General features: G+C 47.8%; 1 protein-coding gene across 5 annotated transcripts in view; it reads right to left on the bottom strand.

Moving 5' to 3' along the window:
• Positions 1-24,784, bottom strand: part of TRIO (trio Rho guanine nucleotide exchange factor) — a 362,510-nt gene that overhangs the window by 235,616 nt on the left and 102,110 nt on the right. The window contains exon 1 of one of the 5 annotated variants that reach the window (XM_061393857.1): positions 10,183-10,711. The exons of the other annotated variants lie outside the window; for them this stretch is intronic. Within the exon in view, the coding sequence (XP_061249841.1) occupies positions 10,183-10,201 (19 nt within the window). The 5' untranslated portion in view covers positions 10,202-10,711. Of the gene's footprint in view, positions 1-10,182; positions 10,712-24,784 lie in introns of those variants that run through there. 5 annotated transcript variants of the gene reach the window in all.

The following is a 24,784-nucleotide window of genomic DNA, read 5'->3' on the forward strand; positions in this document are numbered from 1 at the left end:
TGACAATTCCTGCCGATTCTGGGCTACAATATTTATTAATGACCTTGATGGCGCGAATGATGCTAGTTAGAACTGCCATGTTCCGGCCGCCGCACAGGGAAGACGACCGTACTGATGGGAAAACAAAAGTGAAGGAAATGAAACAGCCTTCACCTGCCATGCCCCACTGTAAACCACAGACTGGCTCCCGTGGATCCTCAGTGTCTTAAAAGTAGCTACTCTAGCCAACCAGTTCCTGAATAGCCTCCCTAGATTAAGATTCACCATTTTTCCAGAGGAAGAAAGACATGTGAGTCAATGGCTAAACTGGTGTGGAAATGCGTTTAACTTTTATTATGATATATGTACATGTCCCAACATAGAAGAGAATGTAAATTCTAAATAGTTTCACTGCAATATTTTTGTTGAATATGCCACAGAAGAAGAGATGTTACTGTTATTAAAAATTGACAATGAAAACATCTAAAACAGAAAAACAAAACAAAAAAGAGAACCATAAAACTAACCACACAAAGACACTGAGTTTGTGGCTATTATTAGGCAGTCACCTAAGCATTATGTTTAACCCGGTTTCCATTTTTAAAAACAGGCAAAAGACAGAGGCAGCCTGTATACACACTAAAGCCAGATTAAATATATCATGTAACTTTCAATAAAAAGCAGGAAGAACTCAGCCATGAAATGTCCTCAGATCAAAAGGCAGATTCTGTTCCAGGCCCTGAAGAGCTATTTATGAAAATGGAGCGCATGACTACAAAAAACTTACAAATAAATGGCTTCTGGGCTATTCCAGTGATTCCAGACTACACTACAGATAGGATAACTCCTACTGCCGGGCTTCCTGATACATAAAAGGACCAAGCTGTGGCTCTTAAACTTGTGGAACAAAGGATACACCCAGCAACCATGCTGGAAGCACATGTCTGTCCTTCCACACTCTCAGCGTTCTGGGGAGAGGACTGGTGAATGCCATCTCAGAGTGACAACTGCGAGACCCCAGACCACACCAGTGCCACAGACCATGTAACTCAGCACTTTACTTCCAAGGGCCACCAAACTTCACAGAGAGAATTTCAGGACATCGGTCCTGAATATGCACTGGAAGGACTGATAATGAAGCTGAAAGTCCAATCTTCTGGCCACCTCAGGCGAAGAGCTGACTCACTGGAAAAGACCCTGATGCTGGGAAAGATTGAAGGCGGGAGGAGAAGGGGATGACAGAGGATGAGACGGTTGGATGGTATCGCCAACTCGATGGACATGAGTTTGAATAAACTCTGGGAGTTGATGATGGACTGGCATGCTGCAGTCCATGGGGTTGCAAAGAGTCGGACATGACTGAGAGACTAAACTGAGGAAAGGGCAAAAAAAGAGAGAGAGAGAGAGAGAAAAGCAACATGAATGGGGATAATAAACAGAGGTAAATGGCCAAAGTCAGAGGACATGTAGTTGTTGGACTATTTTGTAAATTACATACTTTTCCAATTACACAGGCAGTGCTGGAGAAGACTCTTGCAAGTCTCTTGGACTGCAAGGAGATCCAACCAGGATCCTAAAGGAGACCAGTCCTGGATGTTCACTGGAAGGATTGATGCTGAGGCTGAAACTCCAATACTTTCGTCACCTCATGCAAAGAGCTGACTCATTGGAAAAGACCCTGATGCTGGAAGGGATTGGGGGCAGGAGGAGAAGGGGACGACAGAGGATGAGATGGCTGGACGGCATCACCAACTCGATGCACATGAGCTTAGGTAAACTCCGAGAGTTGGTGATGGACAGGGAGGCCTGGCGTGCTGGGATTCATGGGGTCACGAAGAGTCGGACATGAATGAGCGACTGAACTGATACTGAAGTGTGTGTAGAGAGACTGGACACTCGTTACAATTTAAAGTCCATTTTGTTGAGACAGAGAAGCCCATGTGAATTTTAATGAAATGCTAGCTTCAGGGCACAGTGAAGATGCAGTCAGCCAAAGCTCACCCAACTCCTTCTTGGTGCAAAGGGGAGGCCTAAAAGACAGGCAACCACTGCTCTCTTAAACCAAATGTGAAAGAAATTTGACCAGAACGTTCATATGATAAGCGTTCATATTACTCTAGATCTTGATATTTCCTGAATGCTACTGGGGGGCAGGGCGCCTACAGATCTGATTTCATCACTGTGAACAGAAATGTGCAGTTAGCGGTTGATGACCTTCCTTCCTCGTTCCTTTGGTTTCAGTCAACACAAATAACGCCTTTTCCCTCAAGCAATCATATTTGAATATTCGGAGATTTTAACATTTCATTTAAAAATATCTCAAACCCCGCCCTCCAGGTTCAGCATGATGTGACTTGCCAAAATTGATTCTATCACCTTTCAGATTGCTAGTTGGCTCAGTAGTCTGTTGATTTGTGATCTGTTTCAATCCCCCCCATTCCCAAATTATCTACATTCCCTAAAGTGACTCGTATTACGTTACCCATCAGGAGGACCGCTTTCCCCCTCTCTTCCTCTAAATCCACCTGCAAGCCAGAGGACACGTCTGTTTCTTTCCCTGCTGTTTCCCAGATGGCAGGCACAGGATGGTCAATGAACATGGGCTGAATGAAGGAACGAATGAACGGACAAACGAACTAACAGAACATACTTCTCCAGCTTCTTGCCCCTGAAACCCCCCCAGAGGCACCCCTGTGTTCCTTGGCACTTTCTGTTTCAAGTTTGTAAACTATTAAGCTCAGTATTGTTCAGATGGCCAGTAGTATGACTTACACTTCTAACAAGGAAAATTAACCTCTGGGTCCTAAGAGTAAACATTCCACAAGTTATTCAACAATGGAAAATCTTTTAGTTGTACCAATGGTCTGAAACTCAAACTATCTAATACCCCACTGGTCGAATCAACTTATTTTTTACCCCTCCACTCTACAAGGAGGTACTGCATTGTGACTCTGAACAAATACCTTCTGAAGCGAGTCACTGCTGTCCAGAATGCTTACAGGCTTGGTCACTTCCTTGGTATCAGATTTTTTAAAAACAACAAACAGAAAAGGAAGAGCCATCCGCCCCCCCCCCCCCACAACGTGTTGTTATTTTTTTTAATTAAAAAAGCAAGCACCACAGAAATATTTTTACAATAAGCAAAAAGCTTTTATGCCGCACATCATCCCAACAAAATTTATGTAGCTGTTTTAAAAAGAATTAAGATGAAGCAAATCAAATGAGTTTTTAAAATGAATCAAATTTTTAAAAGTCTAAACCAAAACACAGGTTAGTATTTTCCCTCCATATTTCTCCTGGGACTACTGACATATACTACTAGTCATTTGAAATTATACCTAATCCTCTAACTACATGAGTCAATTCTTTTTTAAGTAAAAACAGTGTTAGGAAAAAGAAATACTGTCATTTCTTCCCCATTTGAGCTGTAACCAATGAACTGCCACCTTGTTCTGAACAGCCCACCTCACCTCCTTCACTGGGATTTGTCCCTAAAAGACAAGGCAAACTGCCCTGCTCATCCATTTTCAGTTTTCAGAGGTTGCATTTGCCCGTCAGCCGTTCTACTTTAGTATTTACTAAGTGGGAAACCTGAAAGTGGGGGAGGACTGCAAAGATTCCCCATCTTTATAAAAACACAGCTTGTGGCGGCAAAAAAAAAAAAAAATAGTTAATAAATAAAGCAGCATCTTGAAAGAACAAAGAAAAGCAACGTGCAGCAATAAGCTGGAGGGTTCCTATTAGTACGGAGTCTTGGTGGTGATCACCGAATTTTACTCATTACTTTATTTAGGGGAGAGCCGCGCGCACACACACCCCAGAGCACAAAGAGCTGGGTGATACATCTCTGCATCAGCGGCCGCGCGCACGCGCAGACAGAGGTGACGTCACCCTTTCCAGGCAGGCCGTCCGCAGTTCCGAGTCCGGACCTTTCTCTGCAGTGCCTGCAGGATTAGTCACGGATCACGGGGAGCGGTGCCGCGCGGGGCACGCGGTTTGCGCTATCAGGGCTTTTACCCCGGCAAGCACTGAGATCAGTGTTGCGTAGGAAGGAAGCATTTTCTGTAAGCCTGCATCCTCTCTGAAGATGTTGGGGGGGGGGGGGGCGGGAGGAGACAAGGTTGTAAATCAAATGCTGTATGTATCTTTTTTTTACTAATATATAAAAAATCAAAACAATGCAAGGCTTATATTATTTTTCCATATATCTGTAAGTGCAGTCCACACACACAAGACCATTACGAGGGTCGACACGACTTAGCAACTGAACAGCAGCGGCAACAGACTGCATATAAAGTGAAGTGTTTATACCAAGAATAGGGACATGTTCATAGGCCACCACGCAGGAATATGGATGGGGTTTCATACTGCAGCATTATAATTTTTACTTATAACCTTTATGGTTATAATAACTGTCAGGCTCACTGATTTATTCCTTCACATAATTTTAGAAGCAATAGCCTGTAACATCATACTGCGAGAGAGGTTTGATTGATTCGAGGCCGTTAAGAATGTTTCAACTTAAAAGAGCTCTGACTTTTAATGTCTTGAGCACAAAATACAGAAAAACAAAGAAAAATAACCACATACACAAAAAAGAAACCATAACAAGAATATTTTGACTATTACACATACTTTACTGTAATGAAAACATCTGTAGAATTTTTAACATTTGACGATTTAATTACATGGTAACTGTGTTAGAGGTTAATTTAAAAGCATAACTAATAGGCCAATGAAAGGAAATATTCCAACAGTCAAAATAGGAAGAGGAGTACCAAAAAAAGGAGGGGGGGTGGAAGTTCTACAATCTCATAAATCAAAAAAGAACCATGTGCCCAGATGTGCCACTCACCTTTGCCTCCCCGGGGGCCAGCATGGGGCCAAGCGCAGAGAAACCTTATCCTCATGTCTGTCTAATGCCAAGAGAAAGAACCCGTCTGGCTGTGTTTATGCTGGTACTGCCAGAGAGGCCTCTGGAGTAAGCTCCCCAGGCTGCATCTTGGGACCTATCACTCATGCTAAACTACATTTACATTTACACACACACACACTTGCAGACATATAGCTCTGTGCACTGACGGACATCAAGTAAGATTTGCTTTACATAAGGAGCAGCTCTCAGGAAAGCTGTTTAAAAAGTTAATTTGCAGCCAACGAGTAACAGTCATACAACGATACAACTGGATCAAATCAACCAAGGCTGACTGCTAAAACGCAACTTCTTTAATCATTACAGCAAACAATCCATAAATGGTAGCACCCTAACCATCTACCAAATAAGAAAAAAATCTAATACACATGTGTATTTTTTTAATGCACATCACAATCAAATTCTGTAAAGGGCTTTGGAAAATAAAGCTATAACTCTACTCTTTCCCTTAAATATCTTTTTGATTATTACCTACAAAAAGGCTCTCGATTACAGAGAAGTGGTATAAATGGGTGGTATTAAAACTCCTCTTGGTATGCACTGATTTGCTCTGATCTGGGGTGACTTGAACATCCAGCGTAATCTAGGGTCCTTTTGTTGAATGCAGTGTGTTTGGCAAAGCAACATGAGTAGTAAGGATGTACAGTGAGAGACACACAAGTGTGGGAAAATGTGGCGAGAGGAAATCAGAATGAGAGATGCCGTCTAAGATGTAGGATTTATGGGGAGAGATGGTTGTGGTCAGTCTTGGCTGGAACAAAGAGGGGTGGTGAACCAGTGCGCAGGTGCCTGGGGTACGGTCTTCTCCAAATATCTAACCCCGAACTCACGCACATCTTCCCAGACCTGCTCCCCATGGTGTGGGTCCCAATGCAGTACCGGGCCCCACAAACCACCCACCGCACGACTTAACCAGGAACCCGGGCTGGCCCTGCCCCCATCCTCTCTTGCACACTCGGGAGTACTGTGTCCACCGGCCAGCATGACCCTTACGTGTGTGCCTCCAACAACCTCCTAATGGATGCTCATGACTCCCTGGAATTCATTCTGGCACCCTCCCCCTGAATGCACATCTCCCAAATCCACTCCCCAAAAATTCGCCAGTGGCTACTGTGAAATGAAAATATCTCCTGCCATATTAATAAACAGGACCTGTCACCGCCATCAGTGATTTCTGGCCTTCAAATGTGAACGAGGGCTCCCCAAACTGCGATCCAGCAGATGCCGCCGGCCCCCACCCCCCGGTGACTGCTGAGGAGCTAGGAGAATGCAAGCAGCTAGATGAACAAGGAAGCAGGACTGGCCCGGAGGGCTGAGCTGCACACAAAAGGAGTGAATTCAGGGATCCACAGGCTTGCATCCTTCCCTGCACAGAATGCTATAAATTCCTTAACTTGATACCTGATCTTTGATGTTCAGACTGCCTGCTCCCTTTGTTGCAAACTTGCATAGAGCCTGACTTCCCGCCCCTACCTCCTTAGAGCAGTTTTCTCAGAGTTATCTTCTCCTGGGCTCAGAGTCCTAAACATCTCCACCAAAATAAAATAACTCTTACTTTCAGGTTGTGACTGTATTTTTCAGTCGACACGTCCAATCAAGTCCAGACTCCGAGACGTGGCACAGAGGTCCTCAAGACCTGACGTCCTCTTACCCCTCAGTTCAGTTCAGTTTAGTCACTCAGTCGTGTCCGACTCTTCACAACCCCATGAATCGCAGCATTCCAGGCCTCCCTGTCCATCATCAACTCCCGGAGTTCACTCAGACTCACGTCCATCGAGTCAGTGATGCCATCCAGCCATCTCATCCTCTGTCGTCCCCTTCTCCTCCTGCCCCCAATCCCTCCCAGCATCAGAGTCTTTTCCAATGAGTCAACTCTTCGCATGAGCTGGCCAAAGTACTGGAGTTTCAGCTTCAGCATCATTCCTTCCAAAGAAATCCCAGGGCTGATCTCCTTCAGAATGGACTGGTTGGATCTCCTTACAGTCCAAGGGACTCTCAAGAGTCTTCTCCAACACCACAGTTCAAAAGCATCAATTCTTCGGTGCTCAGCCTTCTTCACAGTCCAACTCTCACATCCATACATGACCACAGGAAAAACCATAGCCTTGACTAGACGGGCCTTTGTTGGCAAAGTAATGTCTCTGCTTTTGAATATGCTGTCTAGGTTGGTCATAACTTTCCTTCCAAGGAGTAAGTGTCTTTTAATTTCATGGCTGCAGTCACCATCTGTAGTGATTTTGGAGCCCCCAAAAATAAAGTCTGACACTGTTTCCACTGTTTCCCCATCTATTTCTCATGAAGTGGTGGGACCGGATGCCGTGATCTTTGTTTTCTGAATGTTGAGCTTTAAGCCAACTTTTTCACTCTCCACTTTCACTTTCATCAAGAGGCTTTTGAGTTCCTCTTCACTTTCTGCCATAAGGGTGGTGTCATCTGCATATCTCAGGTTATTGATATTTCTCCCGGCAATCTTGATTCCAGCTCGTGCTTCTTCCAGCCCAGCATTCCTCATGATGTACTCTGCATATAAGTTAAATAATCAGGATGACAATGTACAACCTTGACGTACTCCTTTTGCTATTTGGAACCAGTCTGTTGTTCCATGTCCAGTTCTAACTGTTGCTTCCTGACCTGTATACAGATTTCTCAAGAGGCAGGTCAAGTGGTCTGGTATTCCCATCTCTTGAAGAATTTTCCACAGTTTACTGTGATCCACATAGTCAAAGGCTTTGGCATAGTCAATAAAGCAGAAATAGATGTTTTTCTGGAACTCTCTTGCTTTTTCCATGATCCAGCAGATGTTGGCAATTTGATCTCTGGTTCCTCTGCCTTTTCTAAAACCAGCTTGAACATCAGGAAGTTCACGGTTCACATATTGCTGAAGCCTGGCTTGGAGAATTTTGAGCATTACTTTACTAGCGTGTGAGATGAGTGCAATTGTGTGGTAGTTTGAGCATTCTTTGGCATTGCCTTTCTTTGGGATTGGAATGAAAACTGACCTTTTCCAGTCCTGTGGCCACTGCTGAGTTTTCCAAATGTGCTGGCATATTGAGTGCAGCACTTTCACAGCATCATCTTTCAGGATTTGAAATAGCTCAACTGGAATTCCATCACCTCCACTAGCTTTGTTCGTAGTGATGCTTTCTAAGGCCCACTTGACTTCACACTCCAGGATGTCTGGCTCTAGGTCAGTGATCACATCATCGTGATTATCTTGGTCATGAAGATCTTTTTTGTACAGTTCTTCTGTGTTTTCTTGCCATCTCTTCTTAATATCTTCTGCTTCTGTTAGGTCCATACCATTTCTGTCCTTTATTGAGTCAATCTTTGCATGAAATGTCCCCTTGGTATCTCTAATTTTCTTGAAGAGATCTCTAGTCTTTCCCATTTTGTTGTTTTTCCTCTATTTCTTTGCACTGATCACTGAGGAAGGCTTTCTTATCTCTTCCTGCTTACCCCTCCAGCCTCACTACTCCTCACCCCCATTCGAGACCGTCTCCCCACACCCTCTCCAGGAATTCTAACGGCCTGCAGTGAACCACCCTTGCTTACAGCTGAACCTGCACACACACACACTGTTCCCCAATCAGCCAGAACCAGCCCCCAACATGCACACACACACATGAACACACACAGCCCTTACCCTCCCATCTCCTCCACAGACCAATCCCACCCCATCTGTGAAGCCTTGGAGAGCCCTCCAGTGCTGGATGAGACCCCCAACCTGCACCCCCACAGCACTCCAAACCCTTCAGGTGTCATCTATCACAAACAGTAATATCCCAGCACATCTGGAGTACGTCACCCAGGACAACCTGCCTCGTTACCAACCAGGAGCATCAAGGGTACAGAACAAACAAGCACAGAGGCCAAGCCAAAGTTTTGCAGCCAGTCTACACATCTAAGTTAAAGGGACTTACTCCCTAATCTATGAACCAAGACTTCTGTTTAATTTAGGTTTATTCCTGCCTCTCTTCACAAAGAAGGCCCCAGCTTTCTTTCCGTGAACCCTAAAATGCTAAGGTTCTGCTTCTGAATACGCCCTGCTGCTCAGATGGCATGAGAAGGGATAGAAGGCAGCCAGGATGCAGAAGCCACAACCCTCCCCATGGATCTTCCTCCCAGCTCCTTGGGTTCAGCAGCAAACACTTATCAATCCCTTCTGTCTTCAAGACACTATGGTGATTATCCTTCCATTAAAGGGAAAGAGAGAAATCAAGGTTGAATATTTTAATAAGCTACCAATTAATTTGAATGTCCAGTTGTTGTTCAGGCGCTAAGTCGGGTCCGACTCTTTGCAACCCCATGGACTGCAGCATGCCAGGGTTCCCTGTCCTTCAGTATCTCCCAGAGTTTGCTCAAACTCAGGTCCATTGAGTCAGTGATGCCATCCAACCATCTCATCCTCGGTCGCCCCCTTCTCTTGCCCCCAATCTTTCCCAGCACCAGGGTCTTTTCCAAAGAGTCTGCTTTTCACGTCAGGTGGCCAAAGGACTGGAGGTTCAGCTTCAGCATCAGTCCTTCCAATGACTATTCAGGGTCGATTGCCTTTGGGACTGACTAATTTGATCTCCGTGCAGTCCGAGTGCCAGCATCCAGAGACTGCATCTAAACGAAAATACCGTATAGTTCCTCCTCAACTTACAATGGAGTTATATCCAGATAAACCCATCATAGAAGTCAGAAGTTTATTGCATTGAAAATGCGTTTAATACACCTAAGCTACTGAACATCGTAACTTAGGCAAGACCGTCATACATGTGCTCATAACACTGACATTAGCTGAAAATTGGGCAAAATCATCTAACACAAATTCTATTTTATAATGAAGTGCTGAATGTCTCGTAATTTATTGAATACTGTACTGAAAGTAAAATCAAAAAAACCAGTGCGGCTTGTCTTGGGTACAAAACAGCTTTAAGTGTATTGGTTGTTTACCCCTGTGAATGGGCAGCTGTCTGGGAGCTGCGGGTCCGGGTCACTGGCAAGCATGTCCTGGGAGTGCCTACCGCACAAGGCTGGCCCCGAAAGATCAACGTTCAACATTACAAGTATGGTTTCCATTGAATGTGTATGCTTTTCACACCATCATAAAGTGAAAAAAATCTCAAGTTAAACCATTGTAAGTCAGCAACCAGCTATGTTCAGAGACATTAAATCACACATACACAATATCGAAGTTTCTACTAAAGCATTCAGCAAAGTTAAGATACAGTAGGTTCTACATACACTACTGGGCTTCCCTGGTGGCTCAGTGGTAAAGAACCCACCTGCCAATGTAGGAGACATGGGTCCAATTCCTGGGTCGGGAAGATCCCCTGGAGAAAGAAATTGCAACTTACTCCAGTATTCTTGCCTGGGAAATCCCACGGACAGGGGAGCCTGGCGGGCTACAGTCCTTGGGGTTGCAAAGAGTCAGACACAACTTAGTGGCTAAACAACAGCAAGAAATATACACCACCATGTGTAAAACAGACAGCCAGGTGGAATCTGTGTAAGGAGCTCAGCTTGGTGCTCTGTGATGACCTAAAAGGGTGGGATGGAGTTGGGGAGAGAGGCTCATGAGGGAGGGGGTACGTGTTTGCTGATAGCTGATTCACACTGTTGTACAGCAAAAACCAACAAAACACTCTAAAGCAATTCTCCTCCAGTTAAATAGAAGATGATGCAGTATGTCCTTTTTTTTGCCTCAAAATTCCTGTTAACTCATTTACCCTTATTAGCACATCACATACGGTAAATGTCACAAAGAAATGAAATTTTTAACTGAAGAACTGAAAAGTTACTTCCATTTGGATCTAATTTCAACAAATATTCACTAGAAAAATACGTCTTCAGGAAAGATCAAAGAATTTGGCAGAACTTTCTACCAAAAAGTAGAAAGTACAGTCCTCGGACGAAGCTTACAATTATGCTTGTCATCGCTTGGCTTTCATTAAGGACATATTTACACACGGTGTTCTCAAAATGCTCCCCCTAAATGACACGTTCCTGATTTTAAGAAGCTTATCATCTAAAACGAAATAAAACACAACAAAAAACGTATTAGACCAAGCAGTAGCCTTGACAGTGTGAACATAACAAGCAGAGTCTGATGGGCAAATAAATATGCCTTGCAAGTACAGGTACTGTTATTTACAAGAGATGTAGATGCTGTTGTGATTAACTACACAGATCCATCTAAAATTATGGTTTTTGTCACTGAAATTTTATATCCATCACTGTCACTAAAACTAAGTCCTTGACACAGAAAATGGGGCTCCTGGAGGGAAGTTTAAGGGGGAGGGGACATATGGATACCTACGGCTGGTTCATGTTGATGTATGGCAGAAACCAACACGATATTGTAAAGCAATTATCCTCCAATTACAAATAAATAAATTTAAATTTAAAAAATTAAAAGGGTGGAAACCACAAAGCATAAATATTGTTGTAACATGTGAAGAGAGGAGGACAATGATCTCTTTCGTCATCAGAAGCCCACTTGATGGCTTACATACAGGTGCTTGGCCCCGGTTATTCAGCAAACCTATTCTGCTTTGAAAATTTTCTTCATTTGTTTCCAGAAAGGTTCTCAGAAATAACGTTATCTGAGACACCTTGGGACACAACCGCTGCTTGAGGACGCCCACAGGAGCAAGCTTAGTTCTGCCTTTGGGATGTTTGCTGGCCATGGAGGACAGCCAGTCTGGAGCAGGGTGAGACCTGGGCTGCGCAACGCCCTCCCACTAAGCAAGGACACCTCAGAAATCAAGAAAAGTGGTGTCTGTGGCTGCTTTGTTTTCTTTCGGGCTGAATGCCAAATGCAACTTACAGTTAAGTTGGAAGCTTTCTTGCAGATCCCTCTACTTAGCGTAATAAGACATGACTGCTCAATAGGGTATTAGATAGTTTGAGTTTTAGTCCTGAGGCCACACTGCTGGGTGGTGGCTTCCAGGGAGAAGGGCAAGTCTAACAAAGGTCTATCTAGTCAAAGCTATGGTTTTTCCAGTAGTCATGTATGGATGTGAGAGTTGGACTATAAAGAAAGCTGAGCACCGAAGAACTGATGCTTTTGAACTGTGGTGTTGGAGAAGACTTTTGAGAGTCCCTTGGACTGCAAGGAGATCCAACCAGTCCATCCTAAAGGAAATCAGTCCTGAACACACATTGGAAGGACTGATGCTGAAGCTGAAACTCCAATACTTTGGCCACCTGATGCAAAAAACTGACTCATTGGAAAAGACCCTGATGCTGGGAAAGATTGAGGGCAGGAGGAGAAGGGGACAACAGGGGATGAGATAGTTGGATGGCATCACCGACCCAATGGACATGCATTTGAGTAAACTCCGGGAGTTCATGACGGACAGGGAGGCCTGGTGTGCTGCGGTCCATGGGGTCGCAGAGAGTCAGATACGACTGAGCGAATGAACTGACTGAACTGACTGAACTCTGATCAGGGCAACCTAGCCTTTGGGACTCACTGCCTTTTAAGGTGAAAGAAACTTTTTTCATTCAGGTACTGGTGTCCTGCCTTACCCTCATTTGCAAGCAGGGAAAAGAAGTTCTAATAAATAGGACCTATTATTAACCTTCCTACTGAATTCCTAATAAGAAATTTAAGAAACAACAAAGAGAGTTGGAAAAAGTAACGCATCTGGCTAATGGGGAAAAAAAAGACAAAGAAATCCAATTCAATTCTCTAACCGCCTCTCCCTCCCACCTCCTTCACCTCAAATTCCCTCGGCATACCCACAAAAGTACACTTTATAAATTCTGCTTAAAATATGTTTATTAAGCCACATAAATTCAGATACACTGATGGCAAAACAAATTTTGACATAAAAAATGGGTTTAATGTGGACTGACTCATCTCTCACTTGGGATTCTCATGCATATTCATTGAGAAAAGGAAAAAAAAAAAAGAGATGCAAATTCCCAAGGGAAAGAGGACAGACATGCCCCTCTGGGAGGGAATCGCTGCTGGAGACCCCGGGAACCGGAGGAGGTACCAGCCCACGCCTGGCAGCATCTCCGCCCTGGATTCACTCTGGGCTCAGACAGTGGCGCCAGCAAGGCTGAGGAGTGCTCCAGTGGGGGTATGGACCCTCACGAACGCGGAAGACACTCCAACTGCGGGACCCCAATGCTACCATCCCACCTGGGTCCCCCACTGACACTCCAGGGGCTGAGACCTGCTCGGGGCAGGGGGGCGGGGAGCCGGCAGGAGCAGCCGTGATCCGTGGGGTCTCTACCTGCTCGTTTGTGGGGTCCGCAATAAGAAACTGAGGTGGAGGTGGGAGGACTGGATGGGGGAGGAGGTGCTGGAGTAGGGGAGGGTAAGCTCTCCGGAAAGCTGACTTCCTTAGACTTGCCCGGTGGCTCCAATCAGAGAGGGCTAAGACCCAAAGCTTCTAAGCCATGCAGGCTGGGGAACCTGTTTTCCTTTCTCTGATCCCCTAATTGCTCAGGCCCTGATGGCGAGGAAAAGAGGCAGTATCTCTCCACCGGGAAGCCCAGGGAACATTTTTTCCCAATTAGAATAGAAATGCAAATGCAAGCACAGAAATGCAAACAGACAGGCAGGAAGGACATTTACATGTAGGGGTGTGGGACTCCCTCATCCACCAGCCCGTGCCTGCACCTGTAGGGCCTTCCCCGAGGAGGCACTGGGACCTCAGCACACCTGCTGCCCAGGTGCTCGGACCGCCCAGGGTTACAGACTTCCTTCCTTCCCAGGGAGAGACGGCGCAGACCCGACAGGTGAGCGGGGAGTATGGAGGGGGGTGTTAAAGCTACAGGCCACCACCCCTTCCCCGGTGTTAAACACTGATGGACAGCACCTGACATCGAGCTGCCAGGACTGGAAAGGAAATTTCCTGTCAAGGGACTACAGTGTCCAGCAAGGAGGAGTCTGGGCTGGAACCTGGCTGCCGTGTTTCCATCCCTGCAGTGGGAAGACCATGGAGGCACCTCCATCTGTGAAACGGAATGGATGAGAATCCCAAGGATACTACCCAGCGGGCTAACAGCACCTACAACGCCCAGTACTACGACCACTGACTTCCGAGGAAGCAGCTTATCCTCAGATGAACAGGTCTGCTGCTGCTGCTGCTAAGTCGCTTCAGTCATGTCCGACTCTGTGCGACCCCATAGATGGCAGCCCACCAGGCTCCCCCGTCCCTGGGATTCTCCAGGCAAGAACACTGGAGTGGGTTGCCATTTCCTTCTCCAATGCATGAAAGTGAAAAGTGAAAGTGAAGTCGCTCAGTCGTGCCCGACTCTTAGCGACCCCATGGACTGCAGCCCACCAGGCTCCTGCGTCCATGGGATTTTCCAGGCAAGAGTACTGGAGTGGGGTGCCACTGCCTTCTCCGACAGGTTTGGTAAGTGCTTTTAAGTAATGGATTTGGGTAAACTTGGCCCATTTACCTTCGATCACTGCATTCTATAAGGGGATGCATCATGGGCAGTTATCATCGAAACCCACCAAAAAAACTTTTTAAAAATCAGCGATTCACCTTGGCAATTCCTGTCTCCTGAGCACGCATGCATGAGATGGACTATAAATAATTTAAGGAACTATAAGGCAATTCAAAAGTCAGAGTAGTCTTCTGCCTAAGTGAGTGACTGAGTCAAGTTGCTCAGTCGTGTCTGACTCTCTGCGATCCCATGGACTGTAGCCTAGCAGGCTCCTCTGTCCATGGAATTTTCCAGGCAAGAATACTGGAGTGGGTTGCCATTTCCTTCTCCAGGGGATCTTCCCGACCCAGGAATTGAACCCAGGTCTCCAGCATTGCAGGCAGACGCTTTACCACCTGGGAAGGCCTCTCTTCTGCCTAAGAGTCTGCAGCTATCCTGACCTCTTGGTCACACTCCCCCCCAACCCAGGGGCACCCAGCTTACACCTGAGCTGTCTCAGGGTCCTGCTCAGCCTGTCCTGTGGAAGGGGGCAAACCAAAATACAATAAGAAGTGAAAATTGATGAGACTGAAAGGCACATGAAAGGAACCAACTTTCTGGAAGTCATCTGGAGTAAAATGGTGACGATCAACATTTTAATAACTCAAAAAGTGCTCCCTTTCCAACCCTCTATTGTCAGCAGCCCATCCACTGGAGTAAGATACCTTTCCAGGCTTCAAAGGGGGAGTGGGGAGGGACTGAAGGGTGTCGCTGGCTAGGGACACCAAGTCTGGGGGACTGCTGGCGTGACCTGGCTTGGCGCCACAAGGAAGAGGGCACCTGGCTCCCACGTCTGTGGCCCCCACCTGCACGAGTCCTGCCCCCCAGGAAAGCCTGAAACCAACAGGAGGAGGTCCCTCCCTACCCCCTGCGAAACTACCCCAAGGCCAGAAGGCAGATAGAGTGCTTTTTGTCCTCATCTTCCACATTCCATCTCTCGTTTTAATCCACAGTCATCTCTCATTTTAATAGATGAACGGGAATAAACAGGACTCTTCCCTAGACACGTGGTAAGTCCCGGCGATGAACAGCACCCAAATTGCTGGCCTTCGTGTGTACACTGTCCCAGGCTGTCCAGTCACTCAGTCGTGTCCAACTCTGCAACCCCATGGACTGCAGCACATCAGGCTTCCGTGTCTGTCACCATCTCCTGGAGCTCGCTCAAACTCATGTCCACCGAGTCAGTGATGTCATCCAACCATCTCGTCCTCGGTCATCCCCTTCTCCTCCTGTCCACTTGTTAAAGGCAAACTCATTCAAAAATAAGTTTTTAAAGTGATGAAAAAGCCACACTAAGTTTCCCTTCTTTGTTCCTTGTGGAAAGCAAGCCCAGATGGTTCTGTGAAAGCTCACAATATGACATCGGCCAATTCTCCACCTCGAAACCTCAAAACAGGAGGAGGGGTGGGTGCTATTACAGGAAATAACTTCTAAGAGCCCTGATGGCTTTAAATATTCAATTATTCACTGTATGGTAAGACAAAAAGGGTTTTAAATCAATTTTTCTAATTCTTTCAACTACTAAAATGAAAGCACAGGCAAAAATAGGCCCCAGACTCAGAAGAGGATGTCCACCCAGCTGGTCTGTATGAAGGTGTGTATATGTGTTACTGGTGTGTGTTTGAAATTAGCAACCCGTTTAGGAACCAGAAACCGCCAATTCCTTGGAGGCTTCCCCCATGCCCTGGTCTGACGGTGCCCACCTCCTGTCTCCAGACATACCACTATGCCAGCTCTCAGGATAACCATTCCCTAGCTTTTCTTTGGAGAAAGCAATGGCAACCCACTCCAGTACTCTTGCCTGGGAAATCCTATGGACAGAGGAGCCTGGTAGGCTACAGTCCATGAGGTCGCTAAGAGTCGGGCACGACTGAGCGACTTCACTTTCACTTTTCACTTTCATGCATTGGAGAAGGAAATGGCAACCCACTCCAGTGTTCTTGCCTGGAGAATCCCAGAGACAGGAGCCTGGTGGGCTGCCGTCTATGGGGTCACACAGAGTCGGACACGACTGACATGACTTAGCAGCAGCAGCTTTTCTTTAGTTTCGCCATTTCTGAATCTACTGCTGCGTGACGTATTGCTCCGTTGGCCTGTCTCTGGGCTTCATGGGAATGCAATCATACTACACGCATTCTCTGCAACTTGATCCAGTCTGGATGGTTCGTCTGTGTGCATGTGCGCGCTGAGCTCTGTTTAATGCTCCACTCTGTGACTCGGGTTCATGGAACTTGCCCTGTCTTCCCATTTTGCTCTTATAAATGATGCTGCCTGAACAGCCGTGTCCACGTGTCTCCCAGAACACACTTCCAGAGCATCTCTGGGCCGAGGGGCAGGCTAGGGGAGGAACTGCTGGGGTGAGAGGTTACACGGTGATGCCAAACGTGTTCCCAAATGGCTGGACTGTACACCCTCACTGAAGCGGGCACTGTCAGATGAGCCTGCATGTTTTTGTTAAAGAGACAACCGTTCGGTACCTTTCTCCAAAATGAATTGAACTAGGAAACAAAAACAAGCGTGCTACTGGACAAGAGATTGGCCTGAAATTATTTTTAGGTTCCGATCTCTCTGGGCTAACAGAACAGTAGTCCAGGGTTTCACATTTTGTCCGGAAAGTTTGAGCCCGCAAGAACAGGATATTCCAGATGTTTCCTTTTCTATTTCTATCTCAACCAAATTCCCCTCATAGTTCCTCCTATTTAAGATTCCTTAAGAGGATTTGCCAAAAAGGAACTGCTGTGGAGACCTGCACACGAACTCGGTCTCTAACTGCCTGACAGCCAGGGTGTTCCAACACTCAGTCAGCAAGGCTGCCGTTGCTGGATTTCAGGAGTGGAGCTTCTCAAAGAAATAGGGCTATAGGGTGGTCTTAGGGTCTCAGGGGTTCCCACAAAAGCCTATTTAATACATGAGAGTCCAATCATGCCACTGGTGTGGGCTGGAGCAGAAATGGGGGATGGCGGGGGGAGAAGGCCAGAAGCAGCCCACCATGCCTCCCCCAGGGAGGATGCGCCAGGGAGAGGCACAAAGGGGCCCCTGCCTTCCTGGCCTCCCCCGCCGGGCCCTCCCCCGACTCCTGTTCTGGGCATTTTGCTGGACTGCAAGGCCCAGACCCGCCCACCAGACCTCGATCACAGCAAGCAGTCCTCAAAGGTTTGGTGGCGAGACCCCTTTACATCAGTAAAAACCACAGAGAAGGGTGGAAGGGAGGCTCAAGAGACAAGGGACACACACACTCCCAAACACACACACACACCTCCAAACACACACACACACACGCACGCATGCATGCATGAGCTTCCCTGTAGCTCAGACGGTAAAGAAATCTGCCTGTAACGCAGGAGACCCAGGTTCGATGCTTTCAACCAACTCCAGTATTCTCGCCTGGAGAATCCCATGGACAAAGGAGCCTGGCAGCTACTGTCTGGGGTTGCAAAGAGTCGGACACAACTGAGCGATTAACACTGCAACACTACTACACACACACACACTGATGCCTGATGTTTGTACGGCAGAAACCGACACAACACTGTAAAGCAATTATCCTTCCAATTTAGAAAAAGCACTGAGGATCCGAAAAAGCTTTGGTTTACGTAGTTTCTGCTTGCCAACAAGTCCAGCCACGTAATATCTAGGTATCTAATACGGATACTCATATTCAAACCTAAAACCAAGAATATTTTTAAAGATAGTACATCTGTTACATATTAAATAAGGAAGACTTTCCACCTGAAAATCTGTACTTCCAAAATATACAAAAAAAAGAAGGCTGGCGTTGTTCTACACTTTAGAGACTGACTTTAACGTCTGGCTTGGTAGACTGTGTAGATTCTCACAACTGACTGTCTTTAATCTGTTGTGATGTTACTTGCCAGGCAGACCCTGGGAGACCTCACTATATCCTTTGGAAAGAATGAGTTAGGAACAGCTCAGACTTTGCTATGCAAACAGCTTTACCTCATAGATCTCCTGACAAGTTCCTGGGAGCCTGGAAGTGTACTAGGAGACCCGCTGCCCTAAAGCAATGTTCTTCAAAGGCTTTTGCTCAAGAATTCCATCACCAAAGAACTTTACTACCTTTCCCCAGTTACAAATGTGTTGTTGTACCAGTAGTCTCTTTGCTGCTGTTCAGTTGCCCAGTCGTGTCCAGCTCTTTGCGACCCCAGGGACTGCAGCACGTCACCCCCTCTGTCCTTCACAATCTCCTGGAGTTTGCCCGCATCAGTGATGCCACCCAATGATCTCATCCTCCAATGCCCTCTTCTCTTTCTGCCACAATCATTCCCAGCCTCAGGGACTTTTCCAAGGAGTCGTCTGTTCGCATCAGATGACCAAAATACAGAAGCTTCAGCTTCAGCATCAGTCCTTCCAGTGAATATTCAGGGTTGATCTCCCTTAAGATTGACTGGTTTGATCTCCTTGTTGTCCAAGGGACTTTCAGGAGTCTTCTCTAGCACCACAGTTTGAAGGCATCAATTCTTTGGCGTTCTGCTTTCTTTATGGTCCAGCTCTCACAACTGAACATGACCATGAGGAAAACCATAGTCTTGACTATACGGACCTTTGTTAGCAGAGTAATGTCTCTGGTTTTCAACACACTAAATTTGTTGTTACCATATATAAGTAGTCTCTTATATACCCCCAAATAGACATTTGAAAATAATAAGCTATTAATAAATATCTTTCCAAAGCTTTTGCTCTTTTCTTCCACACTCAGGGGTGCTCAATGCACACCCTCCCTAAGGTGAACACAGAACAGAGCTCCCATCTCCCCTGGAATCAGACTTCCTTTCCTTCAGCCAAGTTCCTCTTAACTACGGCTGGACAAGCAGTGGACTGACTGGGATAACCCGCACAACTAACCAGACAGCTTGCTGATGCGGAGGGTGCTTCCTTGAGCAAACACATCAACAGGCGACTTGGAACTTTGGGCCAGGCTCCCCCAGTGGGCATAAATGGTGATGGTGTGTATGGCCAAGTCCAGGAGCCCTGAGTGTGCAGGCCAGTCCTGCCAGGAGTCTGCCCAGGGTATGGCCACCCTCCACAGCACCTCCTCCCTCCCCACGAGCTTGGCAGAAGCAGGAATGGCTGCATACCTCGTCCCCCTGCTCCCCTGGCAGGGCTGCAGGAGCCACAGACCAAAGAAAAACCCACGCAGGGTTTGTACGCAGGTAGCTTGTCTAAGGGGAATACTCCAGGCCTGGAAAGGTCAGTCTTAAAGGAACGTTCAAGAGATGGCTTGATCACTGCCTGGGCTCTTGGGTCATCTTTGATCCCTGCTACCGGAGCTGGCAACAGAGAGCACGGGTGCCCCTTGGAACAGGCCCCCACATTGAGAAGAGATGTGGCTCCCTCAGTGACGCAGGTGGGGCCACCTGACCGAGTGAGGTCAGCTCGCCTGCTGCTCCGGCACCCTGTGCTGGCCAGGCTCCCGGCGGGAGCACGTATGTTTTATGTCAAAGAGGGGAAGGCAGACCTGAGGGATGGAAGTCAGGCCGGAGGGCTGGAGGGCGAGGAAGGGCAGGAGGCAGAACCAGCGGGAGTGAAGAGCAACCAGATCTATCGACAGACGAGCTGGGAGAGCCCCAGCCCATTGAGCCTTGCACAAAAGACGCTTCCTTTTTTAATGAGACAAAATCCGGAACGAGACACTACTGAGTATACAGTGAGAAGGTAACCTTTTCCTCTTGTAAATAAGTGCAAACAAAGCCAAACTGGTAATTTTGTTTCAGTGTCTTATCCTACAGGATCTGATTCAGGCTGAAGACATGCAGCTTAGGGAGAACATCTTTTAAAGGCTAGCCCCTTGGGAAGTATGTGCTTCTTAGGCTTTATTTACCGTCATCCTACATGCTGATGACCCCCCGTACATGAAACCATCTACCAGGTGGACAGACAGGGACGAGGGGCTGCCAGCCACCGGGGCGCCTGAGCCACCATGGCTGGTGTCTCCCCACCCTGGTCTCCTCAAATCCTCGACCTCGGCTCACCCTTTCACCTGAGAATCACCTTGTGTTTCGCCAAGAAGAGCACGGTTTTAAGATACAAGGTTGCTCTGCTTCCCTTTTACACCTGAACGCCTTCACTGCTAACAGCCCTCCCTTCTGATTTTAGAGAAGAAACGAAAATGGTCTTTTCTGAAATCATCACTCCCTGATCCCAGGGCTTCTATCGGCAACCACTGTGTCCAGAGATTAGGCCATCCCCACCCCTCTGCAGATGGACTCCAGGCCACCCCCCACCATCCACTGCAGTCCCCACCTCCCAGGGACACTGCGGGGATTCGGCGAGGTGGAGCGTGGAAAGCAGCAAAAGCTGCCTGCAGTGGTGCTCTTCAAAGATCAGCTCAGTAAATAAAGAGGCAGGACACCCCTGTTCATGGCTCCCCAGAACTGAGCCTGCACCGCCAGGAGAGGAAAGCAAGCCAGGCTGTTGCAGCAAAAGGCATGCGTGCCAGGCGGGCTGGCTGGCAGGCGCTCCTCTCCAGCTCCATGTACTCAAGGCTGCAGATTCTCCAGACTGGGCACCTGCAGACTCTGGGATTAAGGGGCTCTGTTACTTTTGAGCAGCCCAGAAATGCTGATCAAAACGAGTGCTGACGCAGCTTCCACAGTAAGGTTCCCAGAGGCGTGGGGCTCTCCCAAACCAAGGAAATCTTACAATCCCTTAAGACTTTCAGGTTGTTGTTGCTAAGCTGGGTCTGATTCTCTGCGACCCCACGGACTGCAGCACTCCAGGCTCCCCTGTCCTCCACTGTCTCTCAGAGTTTGCTCAAACTCATGTGCACTGAGTCAGTGATACTACCCAAGCATCTCATTCTCTGTTGCCCCCTTCTCTTCCCGCCAACAATCTTGGCCAGCCTGAGAGTCTCTTCCAATATTTCAGGTAGCTGCACCCACCCGCCAAAATCACCTCACCCAGAACGCCAGGCCTGAAGGAGCAAAGCTGTCTTGGTGTCACTAAGCCAGGGACTCATAACAACAGGGAAGAGAACCCCCGGGGAGGCACAGGAAGAAGGAAGGCTCCAAATCTCGTCCTTTCTTTCCGGGCAGAAAAATAAGCAGGGATGAAACGCAACATGGCCCCCCTTCCCACTCTCCGCCCCCCCGCCTCTCCTGCCCTCAGCTACAGTCTTCCCCTGTAAACGTGCGTTTCAGAAGCTCTTGGCAGAACCTAACAAGCCAGTGCAGGAAAAGCGCTTAACCCTGGGCTGAACAAACAAGGGCGCAGTCCATGGCCGCAGTCAAGGCCCTCCATCAACAGGACGGAGTGACGGCCGCGGAGGAAGGGCCGCGGAGAGGCAGCACACGTGGGAGGACGCGTTCAGCCGGAAAGGCTGCGCCTCCGTAGGGGCGGCTGCCCGGGGTCCCGCCTTCCTGTTCTCCCCAGGCTCCGGTGCGCTGCGGGAAAGCAGTGCGAGGCGGGGCAGCTTTGAGCACTGCACCCCTCTAATAAATAGGCTAGTGGTTGCTCATGGCAACGGAGTCCCCTCCCCCAAGTTTAAATGTATGCACACACTGCCCGCATGGCTCTCTACAAGATGCCTGCCTGGGTCATTTTTCTGCAAGAAAAAAAGTCACCCACGTGACCCAGGAATGCGAGGGCACACGCGTGTGTATGCAGGTGAAGACCGGCCTTGGCAAGAGGAATGCCGTTTGCTTCCAAAGGCGGCGGGTCCGGGCAGCGCAGAGGTACCCGCGTGAAGACAGTGACGGCATGCACGCTGGCCACGTGGCCGGCGGTGAAAAAGATTACATCATCCCCTTTGTGCAGAGGAGAGCTGCGTGAGCAGCGTGCAGAGCTGGGCTGGCGGAGGCTGCAGCTCTGGGGGCCGAACCTCCCTCCTTTGCGTCAAAAATAAAACATGCCCCCACGATGATAAGATCGAGCAGCTGGTTCACCAACAAATTGATATTCATCCTTTCCCTGTGCTTCGAGCGCACTATTCTTTTAACAGGGTAGTTCCGAAAACTGGAAAAGGGGGAAAAAAAAATTTTTTTTTAATGTACTAGTTAAGAAATCGGCAGAATTTGTGTTATTCCCAATCGCCTTCGGCTCTCCATCCCCAACAATGTGGTGTGTTTGCAGATTTATACCTGGTTTCCACGTCCTCCCCACCGTCAGATGGAGCTGCTCTGGGTCCTCCAAAAGGACCCCAGGCGGGTTGTCACCCGGTCCAAAATGGCTCTGCTCAGTTTAAAACAATTCTATTGAACGGGCAGAATGACGTTATTACCAAGAACCCTGCTCCAAAACGTGTCCTGTGAGCAAACGCACTTGCCTTTTAAGATCGCACTAACCTTACCCTCTGGTCCCAGTGACAAAGTATCTGTGCTGAGGAGTCTGTCTGGCGGCTTGACCTCAACACATGCAAATTAAACTTATATGAAGGGACAAAGGAAGCCTGATCCATGGGACACATGCCCCTCAGTAACTCCCTCCTCTAAAGCCCAGAAAGTTCAGCTGTTTTTGAAGCCCAAGTAATGAGGGGGTGCCCGCCTCACCCCCTCCCTTCGTAAACTGCTCTTGGCCCAGAGTGATGGGTGCAGGAAACAAGAAGGCCCTAGCCAGCGTCTGACCATGTCATGAGCTTCAGAGTTAACAGCATCTCTCACCCAGTGTTTAGGAAGGCTCTAGAACTCCAACATCAATAAATCACAAATACCATCCGACCTCTCTGCTTCCAATCTGCTTTACCAGCAAGGCTCCTGTGCACATTTTCATGGCTTTCATCAACAGGGAAGCCACGCGTCTGCTTCTGAGAAAAACACACAGGGCAAGCCACCCTGTCTGTTCCCCACCTGAGAGCGCTGTGTCTTGGCTCACCGGTGTTGAGGGCAGTGCCCCGTCTGTGCCAGGCACCCAGAATTTTCAGGGGGCTCAGAACAGTGGGAGAGAGCACCCTCAGGGGACGGAGGTTCAGGGAGGACCTAGGGCTCCTGTCCCACCCACCCCCACAGCACATCAGGGGGTCCAGGGACACAGCCTGGAGCCCTGGCTCCAACAAGCTCCCTGTGTATTCAATCCACCCACTTACATACAATTAACCATCAAAGTAATGAACGGTTCAAATCAATGCTTTTCACTTTCCCAATCCACTCAATATCGCTTTGAAGTGGCAGTCAGCGCTGCTAACACACATTCAACACTCTTCATCGGCAGCTGCCTTAACAAAAGGGGTTGTTGCTGTTTAGTCGCTGAGTCGTGCCCGGCTCTTTTGCGACCCTGTGGACTGCAGCCTGCCAGGCTCCTCTGTCCATGGGATTTCCCAGCAAGAATACTACAAAAGGGCATGATACAAGATTTCAGCTACACAAGCCTAAGGATGACCATTCTCTGTCTTTCTAATTAAAAGAGGTATATAACACATGCATGACTCCTTCTGGTGTGTTATCAACTAACCCCATGATGTTCTGATACACTTAAATTTCCCACACTCTAAAGTCAAAACCAAGCAAGGCAAAAAGGCAGCAAGCCGTCTATCTTTTTTACTAAGATGTCTAAGTCCACAAAGTCTAACTCGTGAACTCTGCTCTCTCAGCATGGACTGTGAAATCTTGAAACAAAATCAAGACGCATTTTAATTTCTACAACAGAAATTCTTACACTACAAACCTACACTGCGTATGTGAGTACTATGAGGAACCGACCACAAATTCCGTGCATTTTCCAAAGCAAGGTTCAAATGATTATGAGTTTCTTCAGTGTGACTTCAATTTGAGTTAAACTATAAGAACAAATTTCTTAAAAGACGTTTTTTTCACCCTAATAGGACTCCTGAGTTAACAAAACTGTTCATGTAAAGTTGTATATCACGACAGCTGTAAATAAACTGTACACTATTGCATTTTTCCGTAATTCAGACTGAGCTTCCCTAGAATTCTGAGGTTTGTACCCATACATAAAACAAGGTATTATGGCAGCAAAATGCAAATCCCCAGCTGTGACAGTACCAGGACACTCGCTCTGGTACTGTGCGGACCTGACTCAGGCCTGCAGCCAGGGCAGAGGGAGACATGCCCACGCACTCGCATGCCGGTCCCATCTCGGCAGTGTTTCCTGGCATAGCGCCCCTGCTCCGCAGGCTGAGGTGAGGGAAGGAGAGAGGGCTGCAGACTCTGCGGCTGACTCCTTCCACTTTGGGTGGACACACATCCTGCTGGTGTGGGCAGAGGGACCAAGGAGAGGTCAGGAGGCCAGCCGGCCAACCCAGGGACAGAGCAGGAGGCTCAGCAGGGGCAATGGAAGGGGCTGCACCTCCAGGGCAGACTCTGGAGGGGAGCTGGAAAAGGTCACTGGAGTGTGCCTCACCAGCATTTAGGAGCATGCTGCGGAGACTGGGGGCTACAATAGATGGTCACCCTTTTCCTCCCCTGTCCCCAGCCGCCACGTGAAGGGGAGGAGAGAGGATGGGTGAGTGGAGGGGGCACT

Source organism: Bos javanicus, chromosome 20 (genome assembly GCF_032452875.1).
Source record: "Bos javanicus breed banteng chromosome 20, ARS-OSU_banteng_1.0, whole genome shotgun sequence".
Lineage (NCBI taxonomy): Eukaryota > Metazoa > Chordata > Mammalia > Artiodactyla > Bovidae > Bos > Bos javanicus.